This window comes from Heloderma suspectum, chromosome 1, assembly GCF_057233095.1.
Source record: "Heloderma suspectum isolate Gila_16-S chromosome 1, 16-S_ref, whole genome shotgun sequence".
Classification (NCBI taxonomy): Eukaryota; Metazoa; Chordata; class Lepidosauria; order Squamata; family Helodermatidae; genus Heloderma; species Heloderma suspectum.
The window spans coordinates 15,945,248-15,962,235 of NC_139458.1; the positions used below are offsets into that span (position 1 = coordinate 15,945,248).

General features: G+C 47.1%; 1 protein-coding gene across 2 annotated transcripts in view; it reads left to right on the forward strand.

The window, feature by feature from the left end:
• Window positions 1-2,321: 2,321 nt before the first annotated feature.
• The window catches only part of MTHFD1 (methylenetetrahydrofolate dehydrogenase, cyclohydrolase and formyltetrahydrofolate synthetase 1), a 98,953-nt gene continuing 84,286 nt past the window's right edge, over window positions 2,322-16,988 (forward strand). Inside the window, exon 1 of one of the 2 annotated variants that reach the window (XM_084836901.1) lies at window positions 2,322-2,597. In XM_084836901.1, the coding sequence (XP_084693027.1) occupies window positions 2,566-2,597 (32 nt within the window). In that variant the 5' untranslated portion in view covers window positions 2,322-2,565. Of the gene's footprint in view, window positions 2,598-2,963; window positions 3,194-16,988 lie in introns of those variants that run through there. The other variant, XM_084836894.1, reaches the window with a different exon arrangement.

The following is a 16,988-nucleotide window of genomic DNA, read 5'->3' on the forward strand; positions in this document are numbered from 1 at the left end:
TGGCAACCAGTGCAATCCCTTTGAAACTGGTGTTATATGATTGTTATAAGATGTTCCAGTCAGCAGTCTAGCTGCAGCATTTTGCAGTAGCTGCAACTTCCAAGTCATCTTCAAGGGCAGTCCCATGTAAAGTGCATTGCAGTAGTCTAATCAGGAAGTTACCAGCACATGTATTACTGTGGCTTGGTTATCCCTGTCCAGGAACGGTCATAACTGGTGGATCAGCCAAAGCTGGCCCCAAGTACTCTGGGCCACAGATTCCACCTGGGGCTTCAGTGACAGGGATGGATCTTGGAGTACTCCCAAACTACGCACCTGCTCCTTCAGGGGGAGTGCAACCCCGTCCAAGACAGGTCGCTTACCCAATTCCTGGACTCGGGAACCACCAATCCACAGAGCTTCCATCTTGTCAGGATTTAGCTTCAGTTCATTGGCCCTCATCCAGCCCATTACAGCCTCCAGACACTGGTCCAGCACCTTCACCGCCTCAGCCGACAAGGAGAAATAGAGTGTTATTACTCCCAAGCAACTGGGTCTATAGAGTTCAGCCTTAAAATGGGAGGAGTTGAAGCATAAACCAGGAAGTCAGCACTCTAACTGGGTTTACCATCATTCTCTTTTTCTAAAGCTAGAGAAGGGACCAAGCTTCGCAATAGTGGAAATAGTTCTTAGTTTGATACAATGAAGCCTTCAAGCAAAGCTACACAGCTGTCAAGAGAGCCGGATACCCTGTCTGAGTGAATCCACATCTGCTGGCACCCCGGTCACAACCCCTGCATTGGTGCATCCCTATACCCTGCTGAAGGAAGGGTCTGTCAAATCCATTACCCTGAGGGGGGCTGCCCCATGGTAGGGGGAGCAGGCAGGCATATCACTGGGTCGCTCAGCCTCTAATCAAACTGTATAGACTGCAAAGCTATCTGGTTAGGGAAGGCTGCCCCCAGTGGCTGAAGATGTTATTGCAGGTTTCAACCTCCTAAAGGAAATCAACCCTGAGTGCTCATTGGAAGGACAGATACTGAAGCTGAAGCTCAAATATTTTGGCCACCTAATGCGAAGAGAAAAGTCACTGGAAAAGATCCTGATGCTGGGAAGGATTGAAGGCAAAAGGAGAAGGGGACGGCAGAGGATGAGATGGCTAGATAGCATCACCGATGCAATGAATATGAACTTGAGCACGCTCCGGGAGAGAGCGCAGGACAGGAAGGCCTGGCATGCTGTGGTCCATGGGGTCACGAAGAGTCGGACACGACTGAACGACTGAACAACAACAAAAACAAAATAACCTCAAGGTGCATCCCCTAGGCTCCCTGTAATATGCATTCTAAGTTCCAAGTGTCTAGGTTTCATGGTCTTGGAGCAATGGCAGTGACGGATGGACATAAAAAAATCTTTTTATTATTAGAAATTTCAGGCAAGACTCATGTGTTTTGAAGAGCTAGATGACAGACAGAAACTTGATTTCCAGAGGAGCAGCCATGTTAGTCTGTTGCAACAAAAACAGAGTCCTGCGGTACCTTAAAGACCAACAAGTTTAGGGTGCAATCCTATGCTTGTTTAGACAGAAAGTCCTACAATGCCCAGCATCCCCAGCAAGCATGGCTGGCTGAAATAATGCTGGGAGCTGTAGGGCTTTTTTCTGTCTAAACATGCATGAGATTGCGATCTTAGGGTGCAATCCTATGCTTGTTTAGATAGGAAGTCCTACAATGCCCAGCATCCCCAGCAAGCATGGGTGGCTGAAATAATGCTGGGAGCTGTAGGACTTTTTTCTGTCTAAACATGCATGAGATTGCGATCTTAGGATGCAATCCTATGCTTGTTTAGACAGAAAGTCCTACAGTGCCCAGCATCCCCAGCAAGCATGGGTGGCTGAAATAATGCTGGGAGCTGTAGGGCTTTTTTCTGTCTAAACATGCATTAGATTGCGATCTTAGGGTGCAATCCTATGCAGGTTTAGATAGGAAGTCCTACAATGCCCAGCATCCCCAGCAAGCATGGGTGGCTGAAATAATGCTGGGAGCTGTAGGACTTTTTTCTGTCTAAACATGCATGAGATTGCGATCTTAGGGTGCAATCCTATGCAGGTTTAGACGGAAATGGCCCTACAACTCCCAGAATTCCCCAGCCAGCCAGACTGGGGATTCTGGGAGGTGCAGGGCTTTTTTTCCTGGCTAAACATGAACATGACTGCGCCCTTATTCTGTCATAAGCCAGCCCTCCCCCAACCTGGCACCTTCTAAATATGTCGCACTATAGCTCCCATTCTCCAGCAAAGGCGATCCTAAACCGTGAAGGGACGCCCAAGACGGGAAGGTCACGGCAGAGAGGTCAGACTGAATACGATCCCTGGGGAAGGCAAGGGCAACCCACCCCAGTATTCTTGCCGTGGAAACTAAATGGATCAGTACAACCAGAGATATGTCGGTACACCATCGGAAGCGACGGCCGACAGGAAGCTCCGGCGTGGGCTGGCCCATGAAGTCACGAAGAGTCGGAAGCGACTGAGCGAATGAACCACAGAACCGCTCCCATTATCCCCGTGCAGCCTGCCCTCGGGGGAGGATGGGAGCTGTCGTCCACCCCAACTGGACGGCGTAAGTTTTCGCGGACGCAGGGGCCGCTTCACCAGACGCAGCTTCGGAGAGCCGAGGGGAGCGCACAGCAGGGAGGTCGGGGCCCTTTCCCCGCCTGCCTTCGCCTCCCCGGGCCCGGCTTTCAGCGAGCTGATCGATCGGCCCAGGAGGAGGAGGCGGCCGCGCCTGCTGGGAGGAACCGACGCTCCTCGCACCGCGCACAAAGGGGCGGGCCGGGGGCCTCTGGGGCGCGCGCGCCGGAGGACGACGCCCCCGGCCGCGCCCGCGAGGAAGATCCCGCGTGCTCCCCTCGCCATCCTCCCTCTCCCCCTCCTCCCCGCGCGAAGGGGGCGGGCGCGGCCGTCGGGGGCGGGCGGGCGCGCGCGCGGCTCGGGTTTGCGCTCCAGGAGTGGCGTAAAAAGTTTAGCACCCCCGGCGTGGCTGGCTCGTGGAGGCAGGGGGCGTGGGTCAGCGGCGCAGGGGAGGGCCCCGGCCCGGGGCTCTTTTGACCGCCCTCCCGACGCCATCGGAGCCTCACTGAGCGCAGGAGCCGCCGCCGCCGCCAGAGGAATCGCCATGCCTCCCGCGGAGATCATCAGCGGAAAGACCGTTTCCGCGTAAGTCCCCATCGCCGCCGCCGCCGCCGCCGCCTGGGTGCCCGGGTTTTGGGGTGGAGCGGGGCGGGGAGGCTGAGATTTGCACGCTCCCCTGGCTTAGCAGCGAAGGGAGAGGAAAGGAGGAAGCATGGGGGGGACATCCGCGGGGCCTAGGGCGCACCTGGGCTGTAGTCCGGCGTGCATGGGGTGCTGCGCGTGGTGGAGAAGGGCGATCGACCCGTAACTTCTCAAAAAGAGACTGGGAGGCCCCTTGCAAAGGCTGCCAGGTTTAAAGTCGTGTCTACTCAGAAGTAAGCCGCGTTGAACAGTTCAGTGGGAGGTACTCCTAGGTAAATGTGACTAAGATTGCAGCCTCAAGCTTTCCCGGACTAGAAGCTCGCCTTTCATCAGATGCAAGAGGGGGGATGTAGGGACTCGCGGCTTCCTACCAGTAGCGTCCCCTCTTCCCCCTCTGCGCATGCCGTTGGCCTTCTGTTTTATCACTGGATTGACAGGTTTTGATCTTTCTATAGCCTGCGGTTTTTTTATCCAGCTCCTCAGCCAAAGAGGCTCCTGGAGCAGCTTACCCATAATCAGTAGAACAAGACAGTTCCTGCCTGCAGGTTTCAATCTGAAAAGCCACAGCACACAAGGAAAAGGGAACAGGGAGGGAAGAGGAAAAAAATATTGTAGCAGAGCGCTTGTAAAGTCTGTTTTATAAATGTCCCTTTCAGCCCCGAAGACACACCTGAGGTTTTGGACCTTGTTGCATGTTTACTTGTGAGTAAACTTGGCGGAACATGGTGGAGCTTCCAAGGAAACCAGGGTTGCATTCCCAGTCTGTTAATCCCGGTCTGCCTGTGGGGAGCTGAGGCCTGAGTCTCTATGCGCAGCATAGAAAGCTGCCTTCTCCCAGGTCCAATTAGATCCATCCAGCCCAGTATTGTCTACTGAACTCTGAACTGGCAGCCGCTGTCCAAGGTCTCGAAGTAGCAAAGGGTTTTTCCTATCACTTGGTCCTATCTGCAAGGTATTGCTTTTGCACTACAACTCCCAGCCGTGGAGGCTGGGAGGATTTGAAGTCAACACATCCAGAGGACGCCAGACTTCCCCAACCCAGTGCCCTTCAGACTGCAACTCCCACAATCCCCAGCCAGCATGGCCTCGGCTTGCTGGGGATGATGGGAGTTGCAGTCCTGACACGACTGGAGTGGAGGAAGTTGGGGAAGGCCTGATTAGAGCATCAGAAAGGATTGAGGATACCTCTGTTCAAATCTCCATTTAGCCATGAAACTCACTGGGTGACCTTGGGCCAGTCACACACACTCTCAGCTTTGCTTACCTCACAGGGTTGTGAGGATAAAATAGGAGAGGGAGGGATACCATGGTGCTCCTTGGAGGAAAGGCAGGATATAAATATAATTAATAAAAGTGTTTGTCCTACATAAAAAAAACCAAATGTTTGCTGTGGTCTTTCCCCAGAATGAAATGTTAAGAATCTCTTAATGGGGGTTGGACTCAATGGTCTTATAGGCCCCTTCCAAGCCTACTATTCTATGATTGTGATTCTATGACTGTTAGAGCAATGCGACAATGGAACCAGTGACCTAGGGAGGTGGTGGGCTCTCCCGCACTGGAGGCATTCAAGATGAGGCTGGACAGCCATCTGTCAGGGATGCTCTGACTTGGATTCCTGCATTGAGCAGGGGGTTGGACTCGGTGGTCTTATAGGCCCCTTCCAACCCTACTATTCTATGATTCTATGAATAAGGATAGAATAGGGTTAAAACGGAGGTATGGTAAAAATGGACTATAGCACTTCAGACTGCAGCTGGGGAATGTTGTTTTTGAACACCACATCAATTGAATCCTCCCCTCCCCCTTTCTGCAATAGAGGTTAGCACAGCAGAGAATGAGATAAGAAGTAAAGCTCTAGCTCGAGGTGCTCTTTCTACTTGCCAGGAGTTGTTTTTGCATATGTGGGGGGGGGGGATTCCAAATTGGTGCCCCAACCTGTAGTCTGAAATGGTACACTCTAATCTGCCACCTCAGGACTCCTGCACAGGCTCTCATTTTGCCTTGATGGCAGTAGCAGTCACTAACCCCATCCAGAATGCTTGGCTTAGCTGCTTGGCACAGGATGTTGGGTTTGCTGCTGCCATCAATGGCCTTCAAAGGGAGGACTCCATAAATGTATGGCTTACAAGTCCACTGATGGTTAGTTACCAGGTTCTCACATTGTTACAAGCAGTAAATGCCTCTGACTTTCAAGAAACCTGTTGTTGCTATGGGCTTCTACAGACCTCCCTGGAGCAGTGGGTGGCTGCTGTTAGAAGAGAAAATGCTGGCTAAAATGGACCATGGATCTGACCCAGTATTGTCTCCTATCCTGATGCTCCAAAAGTCCCCTGGACCCACCATTTCTTCCCACCTGCTGTAGGACTCTTCAGGTACTTGAAGGCTTGTCACAGAGAGGAAGGCCAGGATCTCTTCTCGATCATCGCAGAATGCAGGACATGGAATAATGGGCTGAAGTTACAGGAAGCCAGATTCCGGCTGAACATCAGGAAAAACTTCCTGACTGTTAGAGCAATATGACAATGGAACCAGTGACCTAGGGAGGTGGTGGGCTCTCCCACACTGGAGGCATTCAAGATGACGCTGGACAGCCATCTGTCAGGGATGCTCTGACTTGGATTCCTACATTGAGCAGGGGGTTGGACTCGGTGGTCTTGTAGGCCCCTTCCAACCCTACTATTCTGTGATTCTATGATTGCAAACCCTTAGGCCTGGGGGAGAGATCTGGCTCTCTGGACATCTCACTCTAGCCTTCTGGGGTTCCCCTGAAGGCTGTGCCCCTTTTCCTCTGGCTCCAAACCCTTTCCCCTGACCAGCAACCCTTTGGCATTTTCCTCACTTTTGTGCAGCCCCCCCTCCCATTCTAAAAGGGCAAAATGTCTCTCCTAAGGCCAAATTACTGGCAGTAAGCTTTAAGCTAAAACATGCTGGCATTTTTTATGGGCCTCACCCGCCTTTGGAATGCAGCCTCTGAAAGCTTCTCTGAAATGGAATTTAGCCCTCAGACTGAAAGAGGTTCTGCACCCCTGGTGTAAAGGTGTGGGACAGAAGGGTGGCTGAAGGGTGATGGAGCAGCAAGGTGGTTGAGTTGCAACCTTTCCCTCCCTGGCTCTGGATCTGTTCCTTTTAAGATCTCCATGACACGCAGGATTCCAGCAGCTGTTTGCATCTGCATATTGGAAACAGCTGCAACTGTTGAACTTCTCTTTCTCTTGCACTTAAGGCACAGAGTGTCTGTTGTGGGTGGGTTGGTGAAGTAAGGCTATCACAGGATTAAAGACAACTTAATCAAAGAATCATATGAGTGTTCATTATTTACATTTTTAACAGTTTGCATGGCATTTTAGTCTTTTAACTATTTGTAATCCTCTCAGAGAACATGGGTTACTGGGTGAGTTAAAAATATAATAAATAATAATTAATTGATTTATAACCGCATGGGTGTGCATATGACTAAAATGAGAGTTCTGAAGAAAAAAAGTATTTTCAGATGACGTGCACACATCTGTGTTGCACAATCTTGGCAGAGATGGCCTCCAATATAAAACTACACAGGGGAGACAACAAAGGAAGGGGTTGGAAATAAGCCTCCATAAACCACGGTTGTATGGTTATTTAAGTGACAAGTGCTTTGGGTTAACTAGTTAGAGCAGGGGTTGGCAGAAAGATCTCCAGATGTTCTGGACTTCAACTCCCATGATGATTGGCCATTCTGGCAGGGCCTTCTGGGAGTTGAAGTGCAAAACATCTGGAGATTTACCTTCCGCCCAGCCCTCCTGTGTTAGAGTATGGAAACTATTAGGGTGGGCCAGGGAATGTGCGGCCCTTCAGATGTTGGACTACAGCTTCCATCAGCTATGGCCAGCACAGCCAATAGTGAGGAATGATGGGAATTGCAGTCCAAGTACATCTGGAAGGCCCCACCCTTTTATTAGGAGGTTGCTCCAAAGGCGTCATGGAAAATTACTTGCCTAAAGCTGTAATCCTAAACACACTTCCAAGGGAGGAAGCATTTTTGAAGCATTTCTGAGTAAATGAGCAGAGGGTTGCACTGTAAATGTTGGAGCCCTAGGAAGAAAGGGGGCAACCCAGGGTGAGAGGCACATCCTGCCACATTCTTGCATTTTCCAAGCTCTTACCCTGTTGGACAAACTTTCCCCTTTCTGTTCTGTGGAAGTTTGCTCACCGACATTGCCACAAACTCTGTATTTTGGTTCCAGCAGCTGCCTTTTCTCTGCAAGCAGGGCATAAGCTGTCTGCTGAATTGCTGGCCAGCGGAAGGAGGGATGCCATCTTCTGTTTTTTACTCGCCATGCTCCTGTGCCTTCAGGGCCTGTGCTGTTCTCATTGCAGTGAGCCACCTCCTCCAGTTGCCTGCTTGCAAGGTGTGACTGCATTCCCACTCCCCACTCCCCACACTCATGGAAGAGGAGCTGCAATGTTGGGCAAGCCCGCTCTTCTGACATTGCACTGCTCACGCAGGTAGGCTGCTTGTGTAACCAGTTATTGGCAGACGTTAGCTGGCTGTAGTAAGGTCCGTTGCAGCTGATGCTTTCCCACAGCGTTATCGCCATACTAGGAAGAAGCTTTGCCTGCTGAATCTGTGCCAGGCTTCTTCTCCAGGGCATGGTTGGGCATCTACCAAGGGCCCACACCCTGGCAGGGGTCCACTGAAAAGAGCCCCCTGGAGTTGCTCCTCCTCTTCACCACTGTAACCTGCTTGTTCACCTGCCTCTTGCTTTAGCCCAGGCAACAGAGGTGGTGAGAAGGAGGAGCGGGAGAGGCCGCGGCCTGCTTGCTCCCTGTCGGTCCAGCAAATGGGAGCAAGATTGAGAAAGCGGATAAGGAGCAAGAGAAGCTGGTGACCGTGGCGGTGAGATGGCAGACTCACTGAAGGAGGGGGCCCATGGAGGGTGTCTTGCCCAAGGGCCCTCAGAAACCTGGAACCAGCCCTGAGTAGGGCTAGTAAAAAAAATGCAGCAGCCTGAGCCCCCTGCTGTGATGTATATGGTTTTGCTAGCATAGAATGTGTGGTATAATGAACACGTGGTATAACCCTGGTGTCAGAGTAGCATTTCTCCAGTGGTAGCCTGTGAATTCATTGGGGAGGGGAGCTACTGGAAAATCTAGTAATTGTTCGAAGCATCTCCGGGCAGCCGATATCAGCAGTCGAGGCAGAGTGAGGCGGCTGCCTCAGGCAGCTGGTTGAAGAGTGTCCTGGAAGCAGAGGAAATTGTTGGTTATTAAATTTATTTGTATTTTTATTCCCAGGGAGCGATATTTGCCTCAGGTGCCAAAATAACCTGGCCAGACTTGGGCATTATGCACCATGACATGGGGGATGTTGGGGCACCTTTTACTGTTCCACCTCAGGTGGCAAAGAGTCTTGGGCCGGTCCTATTAAACATAATGGTATAGGTGTGATTTGAAGCACAGCTGCATCCATTTTCCGAAGCCAAGGTAGTTAGCTTGGAGTGTCAAAACTTATCAAAGTCTCTTCCTTCCCCAGCACAAAGTGCAATTCAAAACAACAACATAGAAAGGGAGTAAAATCAGGAGGGGGAAAGAAGAACGGTGTCTTTTAACAGTTGTGTGAGAAATTCAACAGGTGTAGCACTTTCTGTTGTAGACCTGCAATGGAAAGGCTTCCCCCTTAAATTTCTCCTGGTCTTATCACTGTTAAAGCGGCAATATACCTTGGCAGGGAAGGAATTAGTAGCCCTAAGTCTGGGTCCAGACAGTGAGGGCCAAACTAGATGGGTTGGGTGACTGGGGGATAGGTATGTTTATTGATAACCTCCAGAGAGGAAGCCACATTAGTCTGTATCAGCAAAAAGAGGAAAGAGTGTTGTAGCACCTTAAAAACTTCACAGATTTATGTATTATGGCATGAGCTTTTGTGGCTTAGAATCCACTTCAACAGATGAACTCTGGTCCATAAAAGCTTAAGTCATCATAAATAAATCTGTTTGTCTTTAAGGTGCCACAAGACTGTTTGCTGTTTGTTCACATGTCTGTCCCATTCATATAGAAATGGGAGGGCATCAGATTTTTCGTATAGAAACTGATTTTCTATATGAAATGCGTGATTTTATATGAAAAATCATATAAATATGATTTATATGAAAAATCATATAAATATATGGTTCATATATTTATAAATATTTATGATTATTTATTATATTATTCATTTATTACTCATTGATTATTTTATGTTTATGTTTATGATTATTTTTATTTATAAATATATGATTTATATGAAAATATTATAAATATATGATTTATTTCTATATGAAATATGATTTTTCATACAGAAATTGGAGGACATCTGATTTTTTTTCAACAGAAGGGGTGTGTGGGTGAGGGGGAGCTGATCCTCTGCCCCCACCTCTTACTTGCCCTTGCTCCATCTCAGCCGACACTGTTCTCTCTGTCCTGGCTTCAGTACCAGGAACAAGATGGGGTAAGGAGAAGGAGCCTGCAGCAATGAAATCCAGGAAGGGAAGGTTCCTTGCACATACCTGCACGTATCTTTCTGTGTCAAAAGTAATTTTTGTGAACCACCCAGAGAGCTTCAGCTATTGGGCAGTATAGAAATAAATAAATAAATAAATAAATAAAATTAACATGCTATATTTGTTATCTGTAATAGGTCCTCACATAATTTTGGATAGTTCTGGTCATAATAGTGGAACACAAAGTACCTGGAATAATGCATGAGTCATGGGATACTGCAAGGTCTATAGATCTCTTGCGTTCCTTAACTGGGCATGTTCTGGGTATTTCTGTGCTCTAGACTGAGCTTTAGAATTGGGGAGAAACAAGAATCAAATTTGGGCTTGATATCTTTCTCGCAGCATACTTGGTTTTTAAAGTGCAAATGTACTCAGAAGCAGGACAGCGGATCCCAGATTTCCCTAAAGCAGGGAAAGGGATTAATACATTTTTTAATAAAACAGCTTGGTGATCTTTTTAATAAAGGTATTTTCTGAAGTGACCTGTTCTAGGAAGAGTGTCCCTCTGTTTCAAACTCCTGTCTGCTATCTTCCATCATTACTCATTAACTCAGTTGTCCATGACATTTGGCTTCTTGATCCGTGTGTCACAAAATGTTTGCTTACTTTCGAAATTCATGTGTAGCTTTAAAGTGAGTTCTCACTACTGGCTGCATCTGCAAATAACACTAAGCCATGGTTTATGTTAACCGTGGTTGATGTTTGTTGCTTTAGCCATAAATTATCTTTCAGGCAAGCAAAGAAACTGTGGCTTGTTTTCCCTATTTCTATCCCACCTACCCATTTCTGTCCCACCCATTTTGCCAGCTTTCAGATTAGTTTCATTTTCAGGTTGCTCTTGCTAGGCACCTATGTTTCAGGGTAGACAGTACCACAAACAAGCCAGGGATAAGCCACAGCTGTAGGTTCAGACATCACTTCAAGCCACAGTTTAAACAAGCCAGATTTCATAAACCAACAGCAAACCATGGGTTTTATTTGTGGGTTATAGCTGGTTAACAAACCATGGTTTGTTTGCATTGATGGGTTCAGACACAATGACATGCTAGATTTCAACAAACCACAGTGTGGCTTAGCGTCATGTGTGAACCAGGCCTAGCTAGGGATGCCGCTTTTATTTACCGAGAGAAATATATCAAGTAAAGCTTCCATATGCAAAAACTTCACCTTTGAGATTTCTCCCTGTGCCCAGGAGACATGCTCCCAAAGTGGCCATGCCACTGTAGGGCTTGTTAGGTTCCTTTGGTGTATGAATAGGTTGGTCATCCATTCTGCATTCTCCCCTCCCCCTTGAACAAGTAGTGTAGGAACTAAATTTTATCCACAAGCAAGAGAATTTCTTATATCTCCAGTAGCAGAGGCAGTATACTTCTCAATACCAGTTGCTGGGAAACACAAGCGAGAGGGTGCTATTGCTCACGTCTCTATTCACAGGCAGCCGGTTGGCCACTGTGTGAACAGAATGCTGGACTAGACTGACCTTTGGTATGATGCTATTACGTTCTTATGCTATTTATCTAATTTCAATAAAAGCTACCAGGTCCGATATAGGTTTAGAGGTAGACTTCTCCATAAGGTATAAGGCTTCCCACATTTGCCTGGTTGGGCATCAGCTGCAGGAGACTCCTTTTGTTTTCCAACATTCGGTTACCACCAGACACTAGTGAATAACAGCCTCTAAGCTCTGTTCATACATGCATGTTCATCATTTGACTGTAGCATCAAGTGATAACTTGCATATCTGAATGAGCGAGCCTTCATAGCTTAAACACCATGGATAGAACTTTCATATCATCTGAAGCTGAGTCAGATTCAGCTCTCCATTGAGAAAGTTTTTGTATTTTTATTATTATTACATTTCTATCCCACCCTTTTTCCTCCTGTAGGGAACCCGAGGTGGCTTACATGGTCCTTTTTATGCTTATAACAACACCTGCAAGGTAGGTTAGGCTGAGAGTCAGCGACTGGCCCAAAGTCACCCAAATGAGCTTCGTGGCCGAGTGGGGACTAGAACCCAAGTCTTCCGACTCCCTGTTCAGCACTCTAACCACTCTGCCACACTGGCTCTCCATTTAGTTGAGAGTTGCCAAGTTGAGTGCATGCATTGGGCAATCAGGCACATGAGACTCATAATTCCAATGGATGCAAAATTGCAGAATCTTCTATACATGCTTTAAGTTTACTTTCTTCCCTCTTTGTCTTGTCTGTTTTTAAAGCTGATGGCCTATAATCAGCACCCCCCTACCCTCTGCTTACGGCCACATATATTGCGATGTCCATATCTGTGAGTTATTATTTATTTCATTTCTATACTACCCAATAGCCAAAGCTCTCTGGGTGATAGTTCATGAAAAGTATGAATTACAAATGCAATAAAAACATAATGTAAACTCTTTAACGTCAAAATGTGTTTTTTTTAACAGCTAAAAACACTGAGTATAAAAACACGCTAAGATACTGGACCAGATAAAAACAACTGACATAATTGCCCCATCATATGCCATCAAATAGCTGGGAGTAGAGGAAGGTCTTAACCTGGTGCTGGAAAGCTGACAACGTTGGTGCCAGGCAGACCTCAGTGGGGAAAGCATTCCATAATCGGGGGGCCACCATTGAGAAGCCCCCCTCCCTTCTTGCTTCCCTCTGAGACTCCATTGGAGGGCCTCAGATGTTGATTGTAGTGTCCGGGTGTGTGTGTTGGGAGAAACACTCCATCAGGTATTAAGGTCCCAAGCTGTGTAAGGCTTTATAAGTTAAAACCAGGACCTTGAATTGGGCTGGGAACCATACGGGCAGCCAGTACAAGTGGGCCAGAATTGGTGTGATATGCTCAGACCTTCTGGTCCCTGTTATTAATCTGGCTGCTGCATTTTGCACAAGCTGCAGCTTCTGAACAGTCTTCAAGGGCAGCCCCATGTAGAGTCCATCACAGTAATCTAACTAGGAAGTTGCTGTAATTAGAAGTGCTGGCTGAGCAACATGTGAAGCCTGTGGTGGGATGATGAATCCATAAATGTTGACCTTTATTTGGTAATTTTACATAGAGAAACAGCGCTGGAAGGAACCAAAGGGCATCTAATCCAGTTGCATCTCCTTTCGTCCCTCTCCCCATCCCCAGCTCAGCCAACTTGCTCAATCTTATCCCTGTGCCAGAAGCAGAAAGCAAGGGATGCCAGCAGAGCAAATGGTTCTAGCAGCTGCCTAAAGCAAGAGGGGTTAGCTGTGGGATCTGGGACTGTGTCAAATGTAATCAGGAAGCCTTTGTAGTTTCATGTGATGGAGCGTACAGTCACGTGGAAAGCCTTGATATAAATTGGCCTTTATTCGTGAGCTCTGAACATTCATGTAGCAAACTTTCCCCTGTTCCTTTTCTGGTTCCTGAAAAAAACCTCACAAACGTTTTTGTATGCTTAAAAAGGGACTGTGCATTACATATTGTGCATTCTAGAGAGATAGCTGTGTTAAGTCTGCTTATATCAAATACAACAAAGGCTTTACTGTAGCACTAAACCCTTAACAGATTTATTGCAACATCAGATTTTTGTGTGCTATAGCCTAGGCTTCATCACATGCATGATGTGGATACGGCAATGAATCTGTTCATCTTTAGGGTGCCTCTATACTTTCTGTATAGTACTGTAGCGCTAGCCTACCTTCTCTGGCGTTTTATTCGCCATTTTACAGGCTTTTAGAATACTATTTAATTCAGGGATCCCCAAATGTTTTGGACCCATCGGCACATTTGGGAATTTGGGACCATGCTGTCAGCACCACCACAAAATGTTAATCTGTGGATCGCCACTCTGGCACCTACCTGTTGCATCTATGGATCTTAGGCTGTGTCTTACTCAGCAAAAGCTTTTGTTTCGTGTCTATTGGACACTGCAACGTATCTTTAATAAGGGTTTGGCTAATTGGTGGCGGTGCAATACAGCGAATGTATGTTTATTTGTTTATTTATTTATTTATTGCATTTTTATACTGCCCAATAGCCCTTAAAGCTCTTTTGGCGGTTCACAACAAATGATATCTTTTAAACATATGTTTTGACAGTGTCTGGTAGCTGCTTCTTTTTGGGAGGAGGTTATTACACAGACAAATTTTGTACTGGAACAGTCTTTAATATTCACTGATGTACACAATCTTTTATGTTATTTACCTGGTTCATGGAAATTGACAAATGGTCAGCGTAAATGGATTCTCCGTGCCGTTTTGGCAGCTAAAAGACCTTCAGACAGAGCATGTCCTCCCCACACGCTTTTGTTTTGAGCAAAAATCACCACTTCTTTGGTTGATGCCACAGCAGCAAATTTTGGTAGCAAATTCGGTGGTGCAGTGGGGGCAGAGGTGCAGATTTTGGTGGAGTGGGGAGCAATATGGCTCGTCGAACACTGGGCATGGCCCACCCCTGGCCTACAACTTGGGAAAAGCTTTGAATCTATGTTAGTTTGATGAAAAAAATTGAGCCGGTGTGAACATGCTATGGAAAAGGCAAATTCAACTTGGGGGGGATACTTAGGAAAGGAATTGAAAATAAAGCTGCCAATATCTTAGTGCCTTTATGGTACTATGGTACCGCCACACTTGGAAAACTGTGTACACTTGTGCTTTTTCCTTTGTGGAGGTGCTTTCTGGGAAATTTCAGTGACTTATCCAAATTGAACTGGTAGTGAAGTTTGGATTGAGGCTGAAAGGAAAAAGTCATGGAGAGGTGAGAAACATACTCCTTGCTTTAGGTCCCACTGGTGGAGTTGGAAGAGGGAACAGAGCCTGTGTTGGAATTCATAAAGCTACAGATGGAGAGCTAGGAAAGAGGTCATATTGTTTTAGGTTGGTACATGTAGGGGAGAGGAAAATTTTTCATGTGCATGTTGGGAATGGGAAGGGAGGGATTCCAGGCGTTATCTGGCTTCCATGAAGTTTCTTTTGGAAGAGTCACAGGTTTGGGCTTCCTAAGTCTCATGTTGTTGTTGTTCAGTCGTTAAGTCGTGTCCGACTCTTCGTGACCCCATGGACCATAGCACGCCAGGCCTTCCTGTCCTGCGCTCTCTCCCGGAGTGTGCTCAAGTTCATATTCATTGCATCGGTGATGCTATCTAGCCATCTCATCCTCTGCCGTCCCCGTCTCCTTCTGCCTTCCATCTTTCCCAGCATCAGGGTCTTTTCCAGTGGCTTTTCTTTTCACATTAGGTGGCCAAAATATTTGAGCTTCAGCTTCAGTATCTGTCCTTCCAATGAGCACTCAGGGTTGAGTTCCTTTAGGATGGACTGATTTGACCTCCTTGCAGTCCAGGGGACTCGTAAGAGTCTTCTCCAGCACCACAGTTCGAAAACATCAATTCTTCAGAGCTCAGCCTTCCTTATAGTCCAGCTCTCGCAGCCATATGTTGCCACTGGGAAAACCATAGCTTTGATAAAGTCTCATGTGCAATCAATTAAATGGTGCTTCAGCATGATCAGGTGACTCATGCAGCTAAAGATGTAACTTCACATTTTTTTGCATGTTGTGGTCATTTCTCTCTTCTTGCTGCAGCTGTAGATTTCTTTGCACAGAAATCTGACCTTTGAGTGCCCTGTGTTCTTGGGAGTTGTAGCTGCTGCAAATCAATTTTTGAAATGGCACATTTCTCAAAAAAGAGAGTGGGATGCATTTCATCCAGTGTGATGTAGTGGATAGAGTTGGTCTTGGAAGCCTTGAGAGCAAGTCTGGCCAGCCATGGAGCTTTCTGGGTGACCTTGGGCCAGTCATTACCTTGCAGTTTGATCTACCTCACAGGGTTGTTGGGAGGACAAAATGGGATAACACCCATGGACACTGTCCAGAGCTCCTTAGAGGAAGCGGGAAATTAAAATGTAATAATAAGTGTGTTGAGGAAAGAGGTGTTGACTGTTTATTTAATTGGAAATCTGTTGTTTTAAAAATAAAGTGGGTTTATTTGGATCATTAGCTGTCATGCTACTTGCTGTGAACTTACAGGAATTCTCTATGGCAAACATATTGCTTCCTTCCTGATTTTTTTTGTCCGCATAATAATCAAGACACACTGTGAGGGAAAGAGCAGCATGCTTTGCGACATAGTTTCTTTGGACCCTTTTATAAATAGCTTAGGTCTGCAGATTCAATTCTCTTTACTTTTTATGGGGCAAAGTTCAGTAGCAGAAATGATTGGCCAATAAAAACCATTCAGTTTCCTCTCAAGCTTAAATGCCTCTTATTAGGGGGACATTTTTAAAGAAATGTTAGGTAAATTGTTTTTGTTTAAGTGGGGGCGGGGGGGATCTGCAAGCAGCTGTAATGGGGAGGGGTGGGATGGACTGCTAACCTTCTATTATGGCAAGTGAGGGATCTGTATGAATGGGATGTGGTGAAATATTAACCGACATTTAGAACAAATGCCCTTTGCAACTCAGCTCTTCTTCTATTCATTTATTTTCTAGTGGGGATTGCCAAAGCAAATGAACTAAACATTGTGAAATACAAGCCAACAAGGGGGAAAGTTGACAGCAGACAGGGCACTTTCACATGTTAGCTTTTGCAAATGTAGGAGTAACTTCTGGTTCTATAGATATGGGGAAATGTGATATTGAACATCAGGTCTGCAGGCCAAATGCATTCCCCAGGTGACCCCACCCCTTTCCTCCACCGATCAATCAGTGGTTTCTCTGCTAAAAGGTCGAAAAGCCTCTCCTAAGGCTGAGTTACTGGCAGTAAGAACTTCAAGCGAAAATATGCTGGTATTTTGGGCCTGCCCTTTTAACTTTTTCCCCACCCCTTTTTTTCCTTTGGCTCCGCCCAGCACTGGAACGCAGCTCCCAAGAGCTTCTCTGAAATGGAATTTGGCCGTTGGGCTGAAAGAGGTTCCATGCCTCTGTGATATACCAATGGGAAATACCAGGGCTGGCTCCAGGTTGAAGGGGCCCTGGGCAAAGTGTCCTCCCGGGGGCCCTGTTGGGCTTAGCAGTGCTGGGCAGCTGAGTCGAGCCACCTTTTTAGTTTCCCACAATGCCAAAGAGCAATGCTAGAGTTGGGGGTATTGTGGGAAATTGAAAGGATGACTAGATTCAGCCACCCAGTGCTGCTTGGAGTGCTGGGCCAGAAAAGAATTAAAGTCGGGGGGGCTGTTCCAGGCAGGCATCAGCAGTGGGCCCTACCAAAGTGTTGGGGCCTTCTGGCAACAGCTCAAGGATAGCCCTACAAAACACACTGACCTGATTTGCACATC